At 44.4% G+C, this 23,473-nt stretch overlaps 1 protein-coding gene across 1 annotated transcript in view; it reads right to left on the bottom strand.

The window, feature by feature from the left end:
- Window positions 1-23,473, bottom strand: part of LOC143745436 (ATP-binding cassette sub-family C member 2-like) — a 117,553-nt gene continuing 94,080 nt past the window's right edge. The window contains exons 22-31 of the mRNA XM_077237532.1: window positions 13,628-13,782; window positions 5,736-5,891; window positions 4,717-4,916; window positions 4,500-4,626; window positions 4,323-4,424; window positions 4,054-4,197; window positions 2,364-2,522; window positions 1,596-1,762; window positions 696-890; window positions 1-280 (exon numbers count right to left, since the gene is read on the bottom strand). Of these exons, the coding sequence (XP_077093647.1) occupies window positions 175-280; window positions 696-890; window positions 1,596-1,762; window positions 2,364-2,522; window positions 4,054-4,197; window positions 4,323-4,424; window positions 4,500-4,626; window positions 4,717-4,916; window positions 5,736-5,891; window positions 13,628-13,782 (1,511 nt within the window). The 3' untranslated portion in view covers window positions 1-174. The remainder of the gene's footprint in view (window positions 281-695; window positions 891-1,595; window positions 1,763-2,363; window positions 2,523-4,053; window positions 4,198-4,322; window positions 4,425-4,499; window positions 4,627-4,716; window positions 4,917-5,735; window positions 5,892-13,627; window positions 13,783-23,473) is intronic.

Below are 23,473 nucleotides of genomic sequence, written 5' to 3'. Positions count from 1 at the left end.
CAAAATCTAATAAACTTTATTGCCACAACACAAACACATGTCAAACAACACATCAGCAAAAAAACAACAACAGGATAACACACAAACAGTATATAAATCTTTAACATTTTCAGAGGTCTGGTCCTCCTGGTCCTGGAAGAGAAATACAGACGTTGAACATCAGAACACGCTTGTTCAGATTCCAGCATCCTTCGCCATTGAATAGAAATGTCCCTGTTTGTGAAGCAAAGTACTGGGCGAATCAAACTCCACGATCTTCCCAGAATCCAGGACCATCACCCTAAAACACAGACCAGAGGAGAGCTCAGATCACGGACAGCAGAAGAATATGCGGCTTTACCTTCGTTTTTACATGCGTTTGAGTTCATTTTAAAATATGCAGATATAATCCATTTATATCATATACAATGAAACCAAAAATTATTCAGACACCAGATTTAATTTGTAATTTTTTTTACTAGTGTGTGCAGGACATTGTAGTTCATTAATGTAAGTGAGGAGAGCAAAATAATGTAAACCGTGAGATATTATACAGAAAAAAAACTTGTGGGACCAAAACTTATTCAGACACGTTGAGCTGACCTTGTTTTGCTGAAGTGTTTTTTCTCATATTATCAAATGAATCTGTGTTTTTGAACGAATCTCTTGAATGAATGATTCAATGACTCAATCTAAATAAAATGGACTTGGCTCACCGTGAACTGTCCAGAATGGTGTTGAGCCGGTGTGCGATGGTGAGCACAGTACAGTGGGAAAACTCCCTGCGGATGGTGCTCTGGATGAGATCGTCCGTCTCCAGATCCACGGCTGCTGTGGCTTCATCCAGGATGAGGATACGGGATTTCCTGAGCAAGGCTCGGGCTAAACACAGCAGCTGTCTCTGACCAAGACTAGTGGAAACACATAAACATGTCAAGATCAGAAACTAGACTTACATGTTTTCCTGCTTGAATGTTGATTATTTTCCTCATATTCTCCATTGTTGCGGCTCCTCTCTTCCCAGTCTGTCAGTAACGCTCTGTTTACTTCCTGTCTCTATGAAACCTCTCCTTCTGAAAAGCATACTGTGCTCTGATTGGTCGACTGGATCAGTGTGCTGTGATTGGTCGAGTGCTTCGAGTGTTTTTGGAAAATGTCCCGCCTCTTACCATAACCGCCAGTTTAACACACTACTAACTAACTTAACCAGGCCCCGCCCCTTTATTCTGCGTATGAATTATTTAAATGAGGAATATTGTGACGTGTTCGTTCCCGGAAGAAACTCAAGACTACAATGGAGGCGTTTCAGGGAATTTAGAAACACTGACACTGATATAGAGAAGAACTCCCTTTTTCATGCTCAAACAGCAACATTACGCACAAAAAAGTGTCTATTAAATGTCTATTAAATCTATCAAATGGCCTGACCAAAGAAGATACACTATGAGAAGATTAGCTGTAGCTAACTCTCGTTATTATTGTGCTATAACTCCTAAAATCTAAACAAACTGAAAAGTATCAGTATTACGATTAATCACCACAATTTGAATTATGTACATTCAAAGCACATGTGTTTAATGCATATGAACATGTTCCTGTTTATACAGCTCACGAACCTTAAGTTCTCTCCCCCCTCCGCGACCTCGTGCGTAAGTCCTGTCGGCAAACCCTGCACATAATCTTTCAGATGAGCCAACTCCAGAACGTTCCATATTTCCTCATCACTAAACATCAGGAAAGGGTCCAGGTTCATCCGCAGAGTTCCGGAGAAGAGAACTGGGTGCTAGAATAAAGCGTTCGTTTATTAGCATTGCGGGACAATCTCAGATGCTGCTTTCCAATAAATGTATTTGTTCATGATGCTTAGCATGTCTGTCACATATAAATACACATGTCAATCCGATCGCTTTATTTAGCATTCACGTCAACATTACGTTTGGATTCACCAATCGGAATGATTTAATTCCGATTGAAACAAAAGGTGTGCCTGTAAACGTTATGAACAACAGCAATGCTTATATTATTGTAATGCTAATAAAGTACATTATGATAGATACTTTGATTGTTACATCTCCCTTCAATATTTCAGCTGTAAATTAATTATAAATGTTAGCTAGATTGTTTACTACCAGTTTATGCTGAAATATAAAAATGACCTTTTCTTTAAAATGTCTATCACGTGTCATGATGTCCCACAATATTTGTTTCATGCTTCAGAATTTCCATTAAAGTCCCCCTGTAGTCAATAATTTTATCCCTTTAAACTCATCCTTAATCACCAAAAATACCTTTTTTTTTCCTTGGAAAAAAAATCTTCATGCCTTAAAATATCTTGAATGTATTTCGATACCCTCATTCACAAACATGTTGTGTACTCAACGCACCTGTGGAATGATGGTAAGTCTACTCCTGAGGTCATGAAGCTCTAGGGTGGAGATGTCAATACCGTCGATGATGATTCGACCTTCACTAGCTTCAATAATGCGAAACAAACAGTTCGTCAGACTAGATTTGCCCGCACCAGTTCGACCAACAATCCCAATCTGGGAAAAGTAGGGAAACAGGAAAAAAATACTATGGTTACCAACATTCTTTGAAATATCTTCTTTTGTGTTTAACAGAAGAAAGAATATCATATAGGTTTGGAACAACTTGAGGGTGAGTAAATTATGACAGAAATTTATTTTTTGGGTGAACTATCCCTCTAATTGTGTTCCATCATGTGTTAAATTGTTTAATGTGCAACTGTTCACTGCAGATAAATTCTAGAGATGACAAACTGAGTTGCATTTGTTTGACCTATTCTGAAACTCAGGGTATGTTTACACAACAACGATATGCTTAAAATGGAGAAGTTTTTTCTTTGAGTTTTTCGCGTACAGACGATACCATTGTCAAAACGATTCCCATTCACTCGGATCCAATAAAATGGCTGTATTCTGCTGCCAGGCCAGTAGATGGCGATGAAACACTATAGACTGAACATGTAATACACTGTGCATGACGTCATCGTCTTCAGAGATTTTCGTTTTTGTTGTTTACACAGAGACCATTTTCAAAAACTGGGAGAGAGATAGTGAACCAATCAGCAGTAGGGGGCATGTCTACTCATGATGAAGGAGGAGAAAGTGAACCAATCAGGAGTAGGGGGAGTGCCCACACATGATGGGGAGGAGAGGTAGCCAATCAGGAGTAGGGGGAGTGTCCACTCATGATGGGGAGGAGAGAGAGTGAGCCAATCAGCAGTAGGGGGAGTGCCCACTTATGATGGGGAGGAGAGATAGCCAATCAGCAGTAGGGGGAGTGCCCACTCATGATGGGGATGAGAGAGTGAGCCAATCAGCAGTAGGGGGAGTGTCCACTCATGATGGGGAGGAGAGCCAATCAGCACTAAGGGGGAGTGTCTACTCATAATTGGGAGGAGAGCCAATCAGCAGTAGGGGGAGTGTCCACTCATGATGGGGAAGAGAGCCAGTTAGCAGTAGGGGGAGTGTCCACTCATGATGGGGAGGAGAGAGAGCCAATCAGCAGTAGGGGGAGTGCCCACTCATGATGGGGAGGAGAGAGAGTGAGCCAATCAGCTGTAGGGGGAGTGCCCACTCATGATGGGGAGGAGAGAGAGCCAATCAGCAGTAGGGGTAGTGTCCACTCATGATGGGGAGAAGAGAGAGCCAATCAGCAGTAGGGGGAGTGTCCAGTCATGATAGGAAGGAGAGCCAATCAGCTGTAGAGGGAGTGTCCACTCATGATGGGGAGGAGAGAGAGTGAGCCAATCACTAGTAGGGGGAGTGTCCACTCATGATGGGGAGGAGAGAGAGTGAGCCAATCAGCAGTAGGGGGAGTGTCCACTCATGATGGGGAGGAGAGCCAATCAGCAGTAGGGGGAGTGTCCACTCATGATGCATTTGAGTCATCGCTTCTTCCAAAAAACCCAACGGTGTCAAACACAACCAAGGTAGATACAGAACTAGAGCCCTTTAAGTCTTGTATAATAATGATCAGTGTATAATACCATTTATCACTCCACATTGGCATTTTCAATATAAAAAATATTAAGAATCTGATGTGCCTCACCTTCTCTGTGGTTTCAATGTCACATGTGATTCCATGGAGAATGAGCTCCAATTCAGGCCGATATCGAACTTTGTAGTTTTCAAAGCGAATATTCCCGGCGGAGGGCCAGTCGTCAGGAGGACGATTACTGGTGATCCACGGAGCCTGGAGACACAAATATTGTAGTTGTATGTAGTTTTTGGCTCGTTTATAGTTCATAATGTTTGGGAGATTAAATTATTAGTACATTAGTTCAGAAACTGACACATGAAAATGATTTAATTCTCTACCTCATTTTTGATCTCTGTGTATTCGCTCACTCTTTCCACAGCGACGATGTTGGTCTCCAATTCTGATGTAATTCTCACAAGCCAGTTCAAAGTTTGCGTCACCTAATAAGAAGCAGTGTTACTTAATGGCAATGTTGTTTGACTCACAAGCAACTCAAAATCAAGGGAAAAAATTACATTTAAGGCGTATGAGATGGACAGTCCAACCAATCCACTATTCAAAGAGTCTCGAGAGATTACAGCAAACAACGCTGAGAAAAACACCACCAGATTCCCCAGAGACTCCAACCGCATGGCCAACCACCTGAAATCCAACAAGCAACATTAGATGCTTAAGGAGCAAACACAGATTTATCTCTTGACGAAAAGCTCAGTATATACTACCAATTCTGACCTATTAGAAACAATCCAAGGATAGACGCTTTTGAGATTCTGATCAATGGTGTCCTCATTTTGCTTTAGGAAACGCTGCTGATGCCCATACGCCCTTATCACAGAGAGGCCTGATACCGTTTCTCCAAAGTGAGAGTAAATGGGAGATCGAGACACAGAATCCAGTCGTCTGAGTTGCCTGGATGTAGCAACATAGAACCTCTGAAATACAGGAAGCGGGTTTAGACAATTTTTTTATTATTTTACTTATGTGAGAAAAACACTCATCACTGTCAAATGTATCAGTCATTGAACCTTCTTTCACTAAATGCTAGACGACAGTATCACTGGTTGCAGTTTGTTCACAAATGCATTTTCTCAAACTATCCATCCTATCTGAAACAATACTTGATTCCATATCAAACATCCTACAGCCTAAGAGACACTGACCATCTTTTCTTTTCCGTACCAAATATATCCAAAGAAAGTGGGAGGAGAGCCTTTCAATTTAAAGCCCCTTCTGATTGGAATGGTTAACCTAAGTCTTTTAGATCGATCTCCTTTTTTCACCAGTTTAAGATGTCTCTTCTTAATTATTTGCATACAAGCTTCAACTGTTTTCTTCATGCTTGATATATATATTTTTTTTTTCTTCTTTTTCTCAATTGTCTATATGAATGACCTTAACTGTTTATTGCCTAATATCTAATGGTTGGATTGGGGAAGATATGGGTGGTTTTGGTGTGATGGAGAGCTTTTGTCTTTGTTTTGTTAGTATGCATGTATGCATGTATGCATGTATGTATGTATGTATGTATGCATGTATGCATGTATGCATGTATGTATGTATGTATGTATGTATGTGAAGAATGTGAAGTATTTGAAGTATGTTTTTCTTGAGGTCCCCTCGAAAACGAGATGTCACATCTCAAGGGGTTTTCCTCTTAACAATAAACTTCAAACTATGTTGCCAAGTTTTTAAAAACCCAGTGCCCACAGAATACAGTTTATTTGTTTTAGCATTACTGTTAGCTGTCTTACCAGCACAAAGTAGTAGATAACAGCCATTGGTACAACAACTGCAGTGAAGATTGGAGTAGCCAGACAGATGACAAACAAGGTCCCTAGAACTCCGAGAAGACAGAGAATCCAGGATCTGAAGGACATCGGGATCAACTCATCCACAGTAAAGATATCCTAAATATAAGCCAAATTGAAAAAAACAATATTTCAGTTTAAGAACAGGCAAAGAACAGCAATCATAGGGGGGAAAAAAGTCTATTTTTATATATTTGGGTTTTTTATTATATTTTGTAATTTTCTTAGTCTTGGGATGCGTTTACATTCCAATTAGATTGTTGAGTTTATATGAATCTGTAAAATACTTTATGAGCATAGAAAATGAAATTTCCAACTTATACTGTCCTAAATCTTGAGTTTTTTTTTTTTATTGTCATTGATGGTTCCATGAAGAACATTTAACACCCAGAGAATCCATTGTACAAAAGGTTCTTTCAATTATTCATATGTTCTTCGCACTAAGAAATAATGGTTCTTTCATGAACTGAGAATTAAAATTTTCCATGATCTTTTTCACATTCATTTTATTTTCACATTCATTTTATTGGAGGATAACCCCTTGAGATGAAACATCTCGTTTTCGAGGAGGTCCTCAAGATAACACCAAAAACTTACACAATACATACTTAAGCTCTTCCTCACAACCACCCACCCCAGCCTGTCCCACCTCTGTTTAAAGGGTATTCACATAAACAATGTAGTATGAGATTAAGATGATATTAAGATAATATTACAGGAGAACCATTTTTGACGAGGCCACCAAAACAAGCAAAAATATAACCTACTACAAATACAAAAATACATACCTATATACACATGCATACACACAGGTCAAACACCAGGGAAACATTTACATTGATCACAGAATTACAAGTAAGTTAATAGGGCTGACTTAAAGAGTGGAAAGGAAGAGAGGGACCTTAAGGAACAAGGTAAGCTGTTCCAATCAGAGGGGGCTTTAAATTCGAAAGCACGTCTTCCGATTTCTTTAGATATATTTGCGACAGCAAAAAAGAGATGATCAAGGTGTCTCAGACCATAAGTTGACCTATATATAACTAAATGTTGCTTCAAATAAAGAGGATAATTAAAAAAGAAACATTTAAAAATAAACTGGAACCAATGTAGCTGTCGTCTGGCCTTTGGTGATAAGAGATTCAATTGTTGGTACATATGACAATGATGAGTTAGAAACGACATCTCAACACAAATCGACAGAGACTGTTGTAAACAACATTTAAGGATTTAAGGTGTAATTCTGTTGTACTCATATAGACAAAGTCAGCATAATCAATAATAGGTAGGGTGACCAGAAGTCCCGAAAAATTCGGGACAGTCCCGAAATCTAAGCTATTATCCCGAATCCCGAATCCGGCCCTGATTGTCCCGAAAATTATACTAAAGCAAAATCTTGAGTAGGCCCCTTTATTGTCTGCTAAAAAATTAAAAACTGTCCGTAGAGGTTGAGGCGTGAACAGAGCGCAAGTTGCAGCAGCCGCGAGCTCAATGAATGAATGTGCAGGCAGCCAGTCGTAAAGGAGTGATTGATTTGTTGCGGCAAAACAAATACTTCGGCAAAGAATAGAGACAGAGCGTATATTTATTTAAAAGCTGCTGTGTGACTAACCCAGACTAAGCTGTCGTCCCCAAAAAACGGTTTGTTTCAGGACATAAAAGTGGATCAATTGAGACAGAGCGCAACTAGTTCTCGAAGTACTCTGAGAACTACGCCCACTGGAACGTGACATGATATTGTAAAAAATAAAATTAAAAAAATCATAATTTTAACCATGTCGATTGCTTATTTCACCACCCTATGTGAATCTGAGAGGAGATATATTGTGCACACGTAGCCATAGAGTTTCAGCTCCCGCAATTTACCTATTCGTTCTGCTGATGCTTCACGTCTTATTGCCTGTATCCACTTTTATCTCCTTAAAGGCTGGCTTTTACGGTTTGGAAGCTTATAAAAATGTATTTCTGGGTTTTTTAGCTTGTTTCCTGTACACCTTGTCACAGCAGCTTTTAGGCATTTTTCTGTCTTTTGTTATGTCATGACAAGGAGGCAGCCTCACGCAATGCAAAGTCAGTGGAGACGGTAGGATTGCTTCTCCCCCCGGTGGGCGTGGCCTACAGATTATGATGCGTTGCGCTCTGTCTCTGTACTCCTATGACTACATATTAGACTCCCACCAGACTGGGAGACCAGTCATTTACACTGAAGTCTCAGAGCCAATCACAGCAGTGAGTGTTTATACTGAAGTCTCACAGCCAATCACAGCAGTGGGCGTTTACACTGAAGTCTCACAGCCAATCACAGCAGTGGGCGTTTACACTGAAGTCTCACAGCAAATCACAGCAGTGGGGGTTTACAATGAAGTCTCACAGCCATTCAGAGCAGTGGGGGTTTACACTGAAGTCTCACAGCCAATCAGAGCAGTGGGCGTTTACACTGAAGTCTCTCACCCAATCACAGCCAATCACAGCAGTTGGCGTTTACACTGAAGTCTCTCAGCCAATCACAGCAGTGGACGTTTACACTGAAGTCTCACAGCCAATCACAGCAGTGGGCGTTTACACTGAAGTCTTACAGCCAATCACAGCAGTGGGCGTTTACACTGAAGTCTCACAGCCAATCACAGCAGTAGGTGTTTACACTGAAGTCTCACAGCCAATCACAGCAGTGGGCGTTTACACTGAAGTCTCACAGCCAATCACAGCAGTGGGCGTTTACACTGAAGTCTCACAGCCAATCACAGCAGTGGGCGTTTACACTGAAGACTCACACAGACATGCCCCTTCAAACAGAGCGTTCAAATCAGAGGCTAATATCAGGCTTGGAAAAATGCTTTTTATTTCTAAATTATGACCATTTTTGATGTAAAAGCCATACTAAGGGACTGTTCGTTATTTATTTAAGGGGCCACCGGAGGAGTTTTGAGATCTGTAGTCAAAAAAGACTTGACCCTCCCTTCGCCAGTAATTGGAAATTTTTCTATGACCCTCCAAAAAAAGGCATGACCCTCCCCTGGAAAAAGGCATGAATCTTTGCGCTTGGCAAAGATGTTCAGATAGCCATTGTTTTTTTTTACAACCATGACAAACGACTAAACTCCTGCTTTCTCATCTTACTAGGCTGTAACATAGACCAAACCTGCAATTCGATTCGTATCATAATTTTTTTTATTTTAGATAAAATAAAAAAAAATCATGTTTTCGGTGCTGATGCAGTGGTGACGTGTTCATGTAACAAGGGTGGCGCTCCCAATAAAGTATCTTAAAGCTGCCACAAAGAACCGGAAAAAGTAATGATTATGAATATGTCAAATATAGCAAGGAGAGATTTTAATTGTTTATTAATAAACAAGTTTTTTATGTGTCAGTGTGTCGGCTTCAAGATGAAGTTGACGATGCTGACTTGCGATCTTCAGTAACGCACCAGAGAGAAATGCAGATTTCATACGGATTAAATAAGCAGAGAGCAGTCCGTTTTTCGTTTTTAAATGTTCTGTTTAAAAGTAGACATCAAGCTTTCTATATATTTCTCAAGTCTGTGAGGCAAGACGCTGAGTTTCAGTTCATTTATGAGACGAGAGTCCAGTTCACGTGCCGGCGACTCCGTGTCATGATGATCTATTTTCTACCATATTTACTTCTTATTTATTAAATCCAGGCAACTGGTTGATGAAACATTAATTAAAATTAAGATACAATTAATAAAAAACGAAATTTACTTTAAAGAAAGGCTTTGTGCTTTCTGAAGTCGCTTTCAGAGCGGTCATGTCAGTAACGGAGAACTGTCACGTCCGCGAACAAGAAAAATTAAATAAAAAATAATATTTAAGTTCTGTGGAGGCCGACCCTTCTTCATCCGGTTATTAGCCTACTTTTGTTTTACGCAGTGTAGCTGTCACGGATCACAGAGGAATCAGACAAGATGGTAAGTTATCAGTGTTTATTTTGCAGAAGGATTGCGGTCGGAGATAACAGGTGAGAAGAAGTAACATAGAAAGTTCAATGAAGCTTAGCTGTGGTTTTAAGTCTCTCTCTTTCTTTCCCTCTCTTGCAGGTGGCGTGGCGATGGCTGGTACGGATGGGTTGATCCAAGATGAGTGAAGCGACGGTAAGTAGAAGGTAAGTGATCGGGAAGTCTGTGAGCCATGGAATGACGAGACCAGACAAGTGACTGCAGTGAAGGTGAGTGTTTTATAGTCCATATGGTTGATGGGACACAGGTGACGGTGATTAGTACTCAGGGGATAATGAACGGGGAAAAGTCTGGTTGGGTGAAAGGGAACGAGTGGGCGGAGATGGTGATCTGGATGATGTAACCCTGACAGTACCCCCCCCTCCCGAGGCGGCTCTTGACGCCTGAGACGGGCGCTGCCGGCGGCGAGGTCGACCACGACCCCTGGGAGCCGGACGATCCGGATGATCACTGTGGAACTGGGTGAGTAGCGTTGGATCCAAGATGTCATCTCGCAGGACCCAGGAACGTTCCTCTGGTCCGTAGTCCTCCCAGTCCACCAGGTACTCCAGCCGAGGACCTCGCCGCCGAGAATCCATGATAGAGCGGACTCGATAAATGGGCTCCTCTTCAACGGGAACGGGAGGAGGTACGTCAGTGGGAAGGTTATCTGAGGGAACAGGGGTGACAGGGTCAGTGAAGGGTTTAAGTAAGGAAACATGGAATGAAGGAGCAATCCTGAAATGAGGGGGAAGATTGAGCCTGTAGGTCACTTCGTTCAACTGCCTCTGGATGGTGAATGGTCCGATGAATCGAGGACTCAACTTACGGCAAGGTAGACGGAGACGGATGTCTCGAGTCGACAACCACACCTTTTGACCTGGCTGATACTGAGGGGTGTCGAGTCGGTGACGGTCCGCTTGTTCCTTGTGTCTCCGTACTGCCTGCTGTAGATGCACATGAGCTGAGTCCCATACCCCCTCGCTCTGATGGAACCAGAAGTCGACAGCTGGAACCTCCGAGGGCTCACCCGACCAAGGAAAGAGTGGAGGCTGGTAACCAAGGATACACTGGAAGGGGGTGAGCCCGGTGGTGTTCTGCCGCAGAGAGTTTTGGGCATACTCAGCCCATGGGAGGTAACGGTTCCAGCTGTCCTGGTACTGATGGCAGTACGTCCGCAGGTAACGTCCAATCTCCTGAATCTTCCGCTCAGTCTGGCCGTTAGTCTGCGGATGGTAGCCTGAGGAAAGGCTGATGGTGACCCCGAGGAGTTTGAAGAAGGCTTGCCATACTCTTGAGATGAACTGAGGTCCCCGATCCGAGACGATATCCTCTGGGAGGCCGAAGTTCCTAAAGACGTTGTGGAATAGAGCTTCAGCTGCTTGTAACGCAGTGGGAAGACCAGGTAAGGGAATCAGCTTACAACCTTTAGAGAACCTGTCCACAACAACGAATACGCAGGTAAAGCCTTCTGAATTGGGTAGATCAGTCATGAAATCGACACCAATGTGTGACCATGGTCGCCTGGGAAGAGGTAACGGCATGAGCTTGCCTTCTGGGACTCTCCTCGGGGTGTTGGTGATGGCACAGACTGAACAACCGCGGATGAACCTGGAGACATCTCTGGAGATGGACGGCCACCAGTACCGTTGACTGAGGAGCGAGAGGGTACGCTTGCTACCCGGATGTCCAGAGCCCGGAAGGGAGTGAGCGGAGTCCAGAAGGGGAGTACGTAGATGTGGAGGTACGAAAATACGCCCTTCTGGACCTCCCGGCGGAGCGGGTTGACGTGTCAGTTTCTGGGCGATCTGTTGGTCAACCTCCCAGACGATTGGACTGAGGATTACGGCTGGAGGGAGGATAGGTTCGGGATGAAGATCTTCAACAGAGGTGTGATGGAGTCGTGAAAGTGCATCAGCTTTGCAATTCTTACTCCCGGGACGATATGACACCACAAAGTTGAAGCGTGTGAAGAATAGGATACGATTGTGAGATATACAAGGATACCTGGAGAAGAAACCCACTGCAGTTCTCCGCCTCACCAGAGTAGGGCGCTGGCCGGGCCATGGGACTCGCAGAGGCAGTGAACGAAGCAGCGGGAGGTTGCGGAAGTGGAGGTGGTGGAAAGAGTGCCGCGGCGACCGGAGGATTAGCCGCTGAGGAATCCTCTTCTAAATCCGACTGATTCTGCATAATTACTCCTTTCTGTGGTCTGGTCTTCTGTCACGGATCACAGAGGAATCAGACAAGATGGTAAGTTATCAGTGTTTATTTTGCAGAAGGATTGCGGTCGGAGATAACAGGTGAGAAGAAGTAACATAGAAAGTTCAATGAAGCTTAGCTGTGGTTTTAAGTCTCTCTCTTTCTTTCCCTCTCTTGCAGGTGGCGTGGCGATGGCTGGTACGGATGGGTTGATCCAAGATGAGTGAAGCGACGGTAAGTAGAAGGTAAGTGATCGGGAAGTCTGTGAGCCATGGAATGACGAGACCAGACAAGTGACTGCAGTGAAGGTGAGTGTTTTATAGTCCATATGGTTGATGGGACACAGGGTGACGGTGATTAGTACTCAGGGGATAATGAACGGGGAAAAGTCTGGTTGGGTGAAAGGGAACGAGTGGGCGGAGATGGTGATCTGGATGATGTAACCCTGACAGTAGCCTAATTCGTAGAATTATTAAAAAATATTTTGCCACCTAAAAGTTTAAGATTTGTTGCGTCACATCACATGTGTATTTCGCTCATATTAAATATAAAACACATGTGTAAACTGATATTTTTCTAATGTCTTGACGCCTTCATTAAGGGGGTATGGATATACAAACAGACTCAGTATTAAATGCATTTTCTGATAATTTATATTTCAAGTTTTGAATGCAAATGTCACGTCCATATTGCTGGAATTGCCCAATTTTAAAGAATTTATCCTCAACTATTTTTTTGGTGTAGGTCTGCGTATTTTATTATGTTAACTTAAAATAATTTTAATAGTAGTTTAAAAATGTGGTAGCCCTACGTCTAACACATCACACTCCACTGTTATGGTGGCAATTTCAGTAGATTTACTCACTAACATTGTTGTGGAAACAATAAGAATGGAAACTAAAATATGGTAGTATCGTACAGCGCACATTCTATCAGCTGCAGTTCTGGCGCCTCAGTCCCAATACACTGAACGTACATTCATATCACATGTTAATGCCGCGGTAGAGTTAAACTCACAGGACAATGCACTTATTCGCAATCACAAAAGTTCATTATTTGCTCGTGCTTTAAAGCTATGCCGGGTAAACATTTCATTGGTGTTCTGTACATGATGCACTTTTTCTGAGCGCATACTGAAGTGTGCGCACACTCTCAGACAGCGCCAAACAGGATTTTTGTTGGGTCAGACCCATCTGATAGCGATGGGGGACCGAGATTGAGAGAGCTACATATAGCTACATGGAAAAAATATTCACCAAGCAAGCCACTTTGAAATTTTGCTGTTTTCATGAATAAAAAAGTTGGGTGACCCTCCCCCTAGACTAAAAAAAGTTGGTCCCCTCAACAAAGAATAAAAAGACATGACCCTCCCCTATTTTCCTCCGGTGGCCCTTTCCATAAATACCGAACGGTCCCTAACATTATAAGGGCACCCCAGGAAACATGATAAAATAATAAAATAATCCAGTTCATGACCCCTTTAAGAACTGATCACTAAAAGGTTCTTTGTGGAACCAAAAATGCTTCTTTGGCATCACTGTTTAAACCCTTTTGGAACCCTTATTTTTAAGAGTGTACACACCCACTAATTATAAAACTCAATGTAATTTGTAGATCTTTGTTTTGGCTTTATAGCAAATATCAACAAAATTGTGTTCAGTATTAAAAGTGGGCCTGTATATACCTTAGTAAAATGATTGACTACTCGTCCTGAAGGTGTGGTATCAAAGAACACCATGGGTACTTTCAGAATATTAGACAGCAGATTTGTGTGTAGAGTCCTGGACGCACAAATGGATCCATCAACTAGGAGTATAGTGCCTAAAAACACCAGAAATCCTGGCAGAGAAAAACATAAGGTCATAAAGTCATAAAGGATCATTCATGTACTTCTTCCACCACTTTTTTTCTCTGTGAAACAAAAGACTTAAACTCTCCATGTCATAACTAAGAGCTAAAAGTCTCCAAATTTCACAAGACCTATTTTCCTACATCAAACCACTCTCTGTGATCTCAACTGAGAATAGCTTTGATGATGATGCCAATATGACTTACCTTCACTTATCATGTTCTACACCATGGCTATGACCCACAATTTTATTATTATGCTTTTGATAATTTAATATGTAGATCATCATGACTAACAAGTATATAATCTACAACAAGTATGTAATTGATGTAAACTAAATTTGGGTAACTTTTATTCTTACTATAAAATTCATGACCAAATGATATCCCTGTGATAGACTGTCCATCTCTCCAAGCAGTTTTCCTTCAGCCGAGAGACTCAGACCAAGATAACAGGAACATTGTGGCACATTCTCCCAAATTTATGAACAAATCTTCTAGTAATGTTAACGAGACTCTTTTTTAATGTTACTAATTGTTTCAGAGAACATGCAAATGTAAAGTTCACATAATGTCTGAAAAATTATGAAATGGAATGTTCACTTAACACTCACATAGTTAAGGAAATAAACCATTTTTAAACTTGTAAAAATTTAGACATTTAGAACATTCAGAGAACATTAAAAAATAACGCAAACAATTCATAGAACATATGTTTTTTACTTCACTTCATTCACCATCCTCAATTAACTTCCCACAACATCATACTGCATAATATCCATTCACTCACAAGCTGTTCATTTGCCAGTTCTCTTTCCAATTGGGGGGGGGACTGGGGGGGGGGGGGGGGACTGGGGGGGGGGGCAGGTGGAGGGGTATTCTGTAGCGCCACCATGACAAAAGTGCTGTGGTTAGTTTTACCTACAGCCACTGTCAGGATTCCACCAGCTCCATTCACTCCTTCCACTCATTCACTCACTCCTCCCTCTCATTCACTATCCCCTGAGTACTGATCACCATCACCTGCACTTCATCATTACACCTCCCTTTATATTCAGCTCCCTTTCACTCACTCATCGTCTGGTCTCATCTACACATGACCCACAGACTCTCCTGCTATACTTACCCGCTACTTACCCGCCTTCCGTTTGGACATTATACAAGCCTTGCCTTCAACCATCATCTTCAGTCTTCTGCCTTTCATCTGCATCCGTTCCTGGGACCCTTCGCCTGCATCTGTAAAAGAGACACTTGTTAATTCCTCATCTAAGTTACCATTCAAAGTATCATCTGTCTCCATACTCACCAAATCTCTGTCTGCTTCTGCAAAACCTGTGAAATAAAACCTAATTACTTACCACCAGTCTTACTCCTGTTCCATCCGTGACAGAAGACCAGACCAAACATGCAGAATTCAGTGGAGCCCGTGGAGAATCCATCTCGCGATCCGTTTGCTGAACTCGTCCAGGCAGTTCATCAAACGCTCCTTTCTTCACCACCTACCGATCAACCAGCCGTCTCCGAAGATATCATCCACTCGGCACGCCAACACTTACTTCCGCAAACATCCGCTACTTCGTCAGCTGCCTCTGCGAGTCCCATGGCCTGACCAGCGACATTCACCGGAGAGGCGGAGGACTGCAGCGGTTTTCTCCTTCAAACCTCCCTTTACTTCCAGATGCAAGCTCACCAGTTTCGGAACGATTCAGCCCGTGTGGCCTTTATTATCTCCCTGTTATCCGGTCGAGCGCTCCAATGGGCTCAGTCTTTGTGGAATTCTAATTCTCCTTAGTGAAATCTCTATCGAACTTTGTGCAGCATTTCAAGGAAGTGTTTGGTCAGACAGCATCCGATCTCTCCGTGCACGATCAGCTGTTCAATCTCTGTCAAGGAGCGTCCTAAGTAACCAGTTATGCACTCCAGTTTCGTACATTGGCGGCATCGAGCGGCTGGAATGAAACCGCTCTGATAACAGCTTTCCGTCATGGTCTCAATCCCGACATCCGTCAGCTGATCGTGGTGTTTGAAAATTCCATGGGAATAGAAAGTCTCATTCAGAGAACCATTCGGGTGTCCCAACATTTGTCTGCCTGCAATAACCCTGCTTCCGCTGTATGTCCTCCGTCCCCGGCTCCATCATGCGCTCCTCCAGCACCCGAGCCTATACAAGTAGACTCCACTCATCTTTAGTCTTCTGAGCGGCAGCGTCGCATTCAACATCACCTCTGCTTGTACTGTGGGGGTGATAAACATCTCATCAGCACCTGCCCTGTTCGACCTCAACGCCCAGCGGTAAGCACTATTCAAATTCTTCCCAAGATAGCACCTCTGAATCGCACTACTGTCCACCTATTAACCTCTCATGTATGTGTCTCAGCACAAGCCCTCCTCGACTCTGGTTCCGCGGGGAACTTCATATCCACGCAACTCCTCAAGAAACTGAACATCCGTAAACTACGAAACCTCCAAGATCTTCGAGTTCAAACCATTCAAGGTAAACCACTGGGTCGAGGTTGAATTCGCTATGTCACTCCCACACTGAAGCTCTGCATTGGCTGCCTTCACACGGAGGAGATCTCCTTCATGGTGCTGGAGGAGTCCACTGCTGAGCTCATCCTGGGACACCCTTGGATGGTCCAACACCAACCCACCATCGACTGGACGTCCGGGGAGGTCCTTCGTTGGGGTGAGAACTGCGTCCCTTCTTGCATATCGACTGTAATAAGATTTCATCAGAGTTCTTCATCTTCAGAGGGAAGCCCCGAGTTTCCCGTTTGTTCCAAGTCTATTAAGAGTCCAGAGATCCAACACCAGGTGGAGATCCCCGCAGAGTACAGGGCGTTCCAGGATGTGTTCAGCAAACAACTGGCAACTAAACTACCACCTCATCGGCCATGGGACTGCGCTATCGACCTGCTACCTGGAGCCACTCTGTCTAAAGGTCGTGTCTACCCTCTGTCCATCCCGGAGCAGAAGGCCATGGAGGAGTATGTGGAGGAAGCCCTCAAGCAGGAATACATTCGACCATCCACGTCCCCTGCCGCTTCCAGCTTCTTCTTCGTGGCCAAAAAGGACAGAGGCTTGAGGCCGTGCATAGATTACCGTCACCTCAACTCTCAAACTGTTAAGTTCAGCTATCCCCTTCCTCTGGTCCCAGCAGCTCTGGAGCAGCTGCGTGGAGCCCGCATCTTCTCTAAACTCGATTTAGGCAGTGCATACAACCTGATCCGAATTCGTCGAGGCGATGAGTGGAAGACAGCCACTCCGGTCATTATGAATACCGGGTTATACCCTTCGGACTGTCTAACGCCCCAGCCGTCTTCCAGGGATACATGAACGAGGTCTTCAGAGAGTATCTCAACAGGTTCGTGGTCGTCGACATAGACGATATTCTCATCTACTCATCTTCTCTATCAGAACATCAACATCCCGTCTCTCTGGTCCTGAAGAAACTAAGAGCCCACCAACTGTACCTCAAGCTGGAGAAGTGCGAGTTTCACACCGCCTCAGTCCAGTTCCTGGGCTATGTCATCGACCAGTTCGGAGTGCGGATGGACCAGAGGAAGGTGGAAACTATCCAGAACTGGCCCATTCCTACGACGGTGAAGGATCTGCAGTGGTTTCTAGGATTCGCTAACTTCTACCGGAGATTCATCACGAACTACATTCACTTCAGTGCTCCCCTCACTTCTTCACTCCAGGGCCGGCCCAAGTCTCTGTCCTTGTCCCCAGAAGCCATTCTCGCCGTTCAGCACCTCAAAGAAGCCTTTCAAACCGCTCCAATCCTGGTTCATCCGGATCCCGAGATTCCCTTTGTCGTCGAGGTGGACGCCTCCTAAACCGGGGTTGGAGCGGTACGCTCACAGCGGCAGGGTGATCCTCCCAGACTCCATCCATGTGCCTTCTTCTCAAAGAAGCTGTCCCCGGCGGAACAGAATTAGGATATCGGCAATCGTGAGCTGCTCGCCATCAAGTTGGGTTTGGAGGAGTGGAGGCACTGGCTGGAGGGAGCAAATCATCAGTTTCACGTCATCACAGATCATCGCAACTTGGAATACCTCAGAGATGCAAAGAGACTGAATCGGCGCCAAGCTCGATGGGCCCTCTTCTTCACTCGCTTTGATTTCCTCGTCTCTTACCGTCCAGGCAACAAGAATTGCAAAGCTGTTGCTCTTTCCTGAATCCATAGTCCTCCCTGTGAAGATACCGCACCGGAACCCATTCTTCCTCCAGCCGTATTCGTCAGCCCAATCGTCTGGGATATCAACGAGCAGTTAGCCGAAGAGAACCGTCTCCACCCCGCTCCACCTGGAGGTCCAGAAGGGCGCGTCTACGTTCCTCGCCACCTTCGTTCCGCTCTTCTGGACTCGCTCACATCACTCCGGGCTCTGGACATCCAGGTAGCAGGCGTACCCTCTCGCTTCTCAGTAACCGGTACTGGTGGCCGTCCATCACCCAGGATGTGTCTAGGTACGTCAAGGGTTGCTCAGTCTGTGCCGTTACCAACACCCCCAGAAAACTCCCGGAGGGCAAGCTCGTGCCACTGCCTATTCCCCAGCGTCCATGGTCCCATATTGGAGTGGACTTCATGACTGACCTGCCCCGATCCGACGACCAAACATGTGTTATTCGTAGTTGAGGATCGCTTTTCTAAAGCCTGCAAGCTAATTCCCCTGCCAGGACTTCCTACTGCATTCGAGGCCGCTGAGGCCCTCTTCAATCACGTATTTCGGAACTTCGGAATTCCCGAAGACATCGTCTCGGACAGAGGTCCGCAGTTCATTTCTAGAGTGTGGCAAGCATTCTTCAAACTCCTCGGGGTTACGGTCAGCTTGTCTTCTGGATACCACCCTCAGACTAACGGCCAGACTGAGCGGAAGATCCAGGAGATCGGACGTTACCTGAGGACCTACTGCCACCAGTACCAGGACAGCTGGAGCCAGTTCCTTCCCTGGGCGGAATACGCCCAGAACTCCCTTCGGCAGTCAACCACTGGACTCACCCCCTTTCAGTGTGTCCTGGGCTATCAACCTCCTCTCTTCCCTTGGTCGGGTGAGCCCTCCCAGGTTCCAGCTGTCGATTACTGGTTCCATCAGAGCGAGAGGGTATGGGACTCGGCTCACGTTCATCTCCAGCAGGCAGTGCGGAGGCTTAAGGACCAAGCTGATCGTCGGCGCTTGGAAACTCCTCAGTATCAGCCAGGACAGAAGGTGTGGCTATCGACTCGGGACATTCGCCTCCGCCTGCCTTGCCGTAAGCTGAGTCCTCGATACATCGGTCCTATTCACCATACAGAGGCAACTGAACGATGTCACATACAGACTCAACCTTCCTCCACAGTACCAGATATCACCTTCTTTTCGTGTTTCCCTATTAAAACCCTTCACTGATCCTGTCACTCCTCCCTCCACAGAAGCCGTTCCAGCAGACGTACCTCCTCCTCCGGTTCCCATCGTAGAAGAGCCCATCTACCAGGTCCGTACCATCATGCACTCGCGGTGTCCAGGTCCCAGGCTGGAGTACCTGGTGGACTGGGAGGACTACGGCCCGGAGGAACGGTCGTGGCTTCCTCGCGAGGACATCCTGGATCCAGCCTTACTCACTCAGTTTCATTCCGATCATCCTGATCGTCCAGCTCCCAGGCCCCGGGGTAGACCTCGTCGCCGCCCTCATCCCTCTTCTCAGTCGTCAAGAGCCGCCTCGGCGGAGGGGGGTACTGTCAGGATTCCACCAGCTCCATTCACTCCTCCCACTCATTCACTCACTCCTCCCTCTCGTTCACTATCCCCTGAGTACTGATCACCATCACCTGCACTTCATCATTAACCCTCCCTTTATATTCAGCTCCCTTTCACTCACTCATCGTCTGGTCTCGTCTACACATGACCCACAGACTCTCCTGCTATACTTACCCGCTACTTACCCGCCTTCCGTTTGGACATTATACAAGCCTTGCCTTCAACCATCATCTTCAGTCTTCTGCCTTTCATCTGCATCCGTTCCTGGGACCCTTCGCCTGCATCTGCAAAAGAGACACTTGTTAATTCCTCAGCTAAGTTACTATTCAAAGTATCATCTTTCTCCATACTCACCATATCTCTGTCTGCTTCTGCAAAACCTGTGAAATAAAACCTAATCACTTACCACCAGTCTGACTCCTGTTCCATCCGTGACAGCCACCAAACCCTGTACACAAATTGTTCTCATCGAGCCAGACAACTTTTTAAACTACAATCATTCGCTCCGAGCAACAGGAAGTCAGGCGTTTTGGATTTAATGTGAATTTTTTCGTTCCGGGGGATTCATGCGATTCCCACAGACATTGGAGATGCTAATTGCGAACAGATTTTTGATATCTCAAACATTTTTTTCAAAATGTAAACAGGAAAAGTCTCATATTTTCTAAGTTCTTTATCTGATTTAGATCAAACTAATGATGTGTGTTTGGCCATTGAGGCTGATCACGTGGATATGACTATTGTGGTTCCTGGCCACAGCGCCATGCAAAGTTGCAAAGCTCATAGTCTTGCACAAAGGGATTTATTCTGTCAAACAGAGAACCAGAGAACACTGATCCAGGCCAATCACAACGCACTAGGTCAGCTGGCCAATCAGAGCACTCTGAGCATTTCAGGAGGCGGGGCATTGTAGAAGTCAGCTCGTTTCAGAGAAACTGTGAATAGAGGTCTCCAATAATGTACAGTATGTAAACCAACTAGAATGTACATTTCCTGAAGAAAATGTGAAGTGGTGCTTGCAGTGGCAAAACGCGCCACTCGGTTGCTAGAGTGTGGTACATAATTGCATACGAACCAAAAAACATGTCTGTATGATGTTTTGGTGCTGAGATATGGCTTATGGAATTGCACTAGCATGGTTTAAATCATACTTATCTGACCGTTATCAGTTTGTAGCAGTAAATGAAGAGATGGCTTATCGGTCAAAAGTTCAGTATGGCGTACCACAAGCCTCAGTACTAGGAGCGCTGCTGTTCACTCTGTACATGCTACCCTTAGGAGATATCATTAGGAAACAAGGAATTAATTTTCACTGTTATGCTGATGATACTCAGCTCTATATTTCCTCAAAACCTAAAGAAACTTAGCAATTCAAAAAATTTACGGAATGCATTGCTGATATAAAAAATTGGATGACTAGTAATTTCCTTCTACTAAATTCTGAAAAAACAGATTCTAATTATTGGACAAAAAACTTCCACACGTAATAACCTAGAATACTGTTTAACACTTGATGGCTGCTCTGTCAAGTCTTCGTCGTCAGTTAGGAACCTGGGTGTGCTCTTTGATACCAATCTCTCATTTGAAAGTCACATGCGTTCATGTCCTCAAGGCTAGATTATTGTAATGCTCTACTGGGTGGTTGCCCTGCACGCTTAATAAACAAACTACAGCTGGTCCAAAACGCAGCCGCTAGAGTTCTTACCAGAACCAGGAAGTATGACCATATTAGCCCGGTTCTGTCAACACTGCATTGGCTCCCTATTAAACATTGTATACATTATAAAATATTGCTGATTACTTACAAAGCACTAAATGGTTTAGCTCCGCAGTACTTGAGCGAGCTCTTAACCCATTATAGTCCTTCAAGTCTATTGCGATCTCAAAATTCTGGCCAGTTGATAATACCTAGAATATCTAAATCAACTGCTGGCGGTAGATCCTTTTCCTATTTAGCACCAAAACTTTGGAACAATCTTCCTAACATTGTCCGGGAAGCAGACACAGTCTGTCAGTTCAAATCTAGACTAAAAACACATCTATTTGGCTTAGCATACACATAACACATTATAGGTTGCTATAATTCAATGTTAGGCTGCATAGTTTAGATCAGCCGGAACCGGGAACACTTCCCATAAATCCGGATGTACTTTGTACATCATAAGAAGGATGACGTCTACGCTAATATTAGTCTCTTTGTTTATCCCGAGGTTTACCGCAGTCTGCCGGATCCAGGCCATATCCAGATCTGATGAAGGACCATCACATGGACACGATGACAACGCATCCCTGAAGTGCCAGCCTCATCAACACTGTGAAGGCCTCATGGACACCTCAACAAACTCATCTCCATACCGGCATGATGACTCCGACCCCTAACCTGATGAACTGGATAAATATTGTGAGAGTTCTGATCCAATCTGACTTCTGACCTATTATGCCGCTTAAATCATAATCACACACTGTTCGTTTGTTGGCCAAAGGAGGACTGGGCCCCCGACTGAGCCTGGGTTCTCCCAAGGTTTTTTTCTCCATTCTGTCACCTGATGGAGTTTTGGTTCCTTGCCACATAATTATCTGACCGTTATCAGTTTGTAGCAGTAAATGAAGAGATGTCTTATTGGTCAAAAGTTCAGTATGGCGTACCACAAGCCTCAGTACTAGGAGCGCTGCTGTTCACTCTGTACATGCTACCCTTAGGAGATATCATTAGGAAACATGGAATTAATTTTCACTGCCTTTTTTTTTCGCCTTCATTCACTATTGGCTTTTGGCTTGCTTAGTTGGGGACATTTGACATTTATCATTTAACATCTAATTTTGAATTTAACAATACTATTACAACTTTACTTTCCTGTTATCTCTGTAAAGCTGCTTTGAAACAATTTGTATTGTAAAAGCGCTATATAAATAAAGGTGACTTGACTTGACTTATTCATGTGTTCAGGTGGTTGGTAGGTGGTTGCTAGGGTTTTCTGGGTGGTTGCTATGGTGTTGCTAGGCGATTGCTAGGGTGTTCTGGGTGGTTACTGTGGTGTTGCTAGAGTATTTTGGGTGGTTGCTATGACATTGCTAGGTGGTTGCTAGGGTATTCTGGGTGGTTGCTACGCAGTTGTTAGGGTGTTCAGTGCGGTTGCTATGGTGTTGCTAGGCAGTTGCTAGGGTATTTTGGGTGGTTGCTAGGGTGTTCTAGGCGGTTGCTATGGTATTCTGGTTGGTTGCTATGGTGTTACTAGGTGGTTGGTAGTTGTCACAGATGGTTACTATTGGAGTTCTTAGCATTTTCTTGGCATGATATTATGATATGTATGGTTGCTAGGGTGTTCTGGGTGGTTGCTATGGTGTTGCTAGGAGTTGCTAGGGTGTTCTGGGTGGCTGCTATGGTGTTGCTAGGGGTTGCTATGGTATTTTGGGGGGTTGTTAGGGGGTTGCTAGGGGGTTGCGAGGGTGTTCTGGGTGGTTACTAGGCGGTTGCTAGGGTATTCTGGGTGGTTTCTAGGGAGTTGCTAGGCAGTTGCTAAAGTGTTCTGGGTGGTTGCTAGGATATTCTGGGTGGTTGATAGGGCGTTGCTAGGTAGTTGCTAGGGTGTTCTGGGTGGTTGTTAGGCGGTTGCTAGGGTATTCTGGGTGGTTGCTAGGGCGTTGCTAGGGTGTTCTGGGTGGTTGCTAGGCGGTTTCTAGGGTATTCTGTGTGGTTGCTAGGGTATTCTGGGTGGTTGCTAGTTGTTACATATGGTTACTAATGGAGTTCTTAGCATTTTCTTGGCATGATTTAACACTTACTTAATCACTTTTAGCATGTAGATATTCACAGCTAGCATTTGTAGCATGTTGGAAGTCCTGTTTGCTAACATGAGTCAAAAGAGCCATCCCCCACCTCTATACAAGGTTCTAATTCAGAGATATGGCTCTTGCAAAAATGGTTGCTAGGGTACTCCGTTTGG

This window comes from Siphateles boraxobius, unplaced genomic scaffold (assembly GCF_051911475.1).
Source record: "Siphateles boraxobius isolate OS27281-9 unplaced genomic scaffold, OSU_SipBor_1 204, whole genome shotgun sequence".
Lineage (NCBI taxonomy): Eukaryota > Metazoa > Chordata > Actinopteri > Cypriniformes > Leuciscidae > Siphateles > Siphateles boraxobius.
Note: the sequence above shows the minus strand (reverse complement) of the source record. Positions and strands in the feature narration are given on the sequence as shown.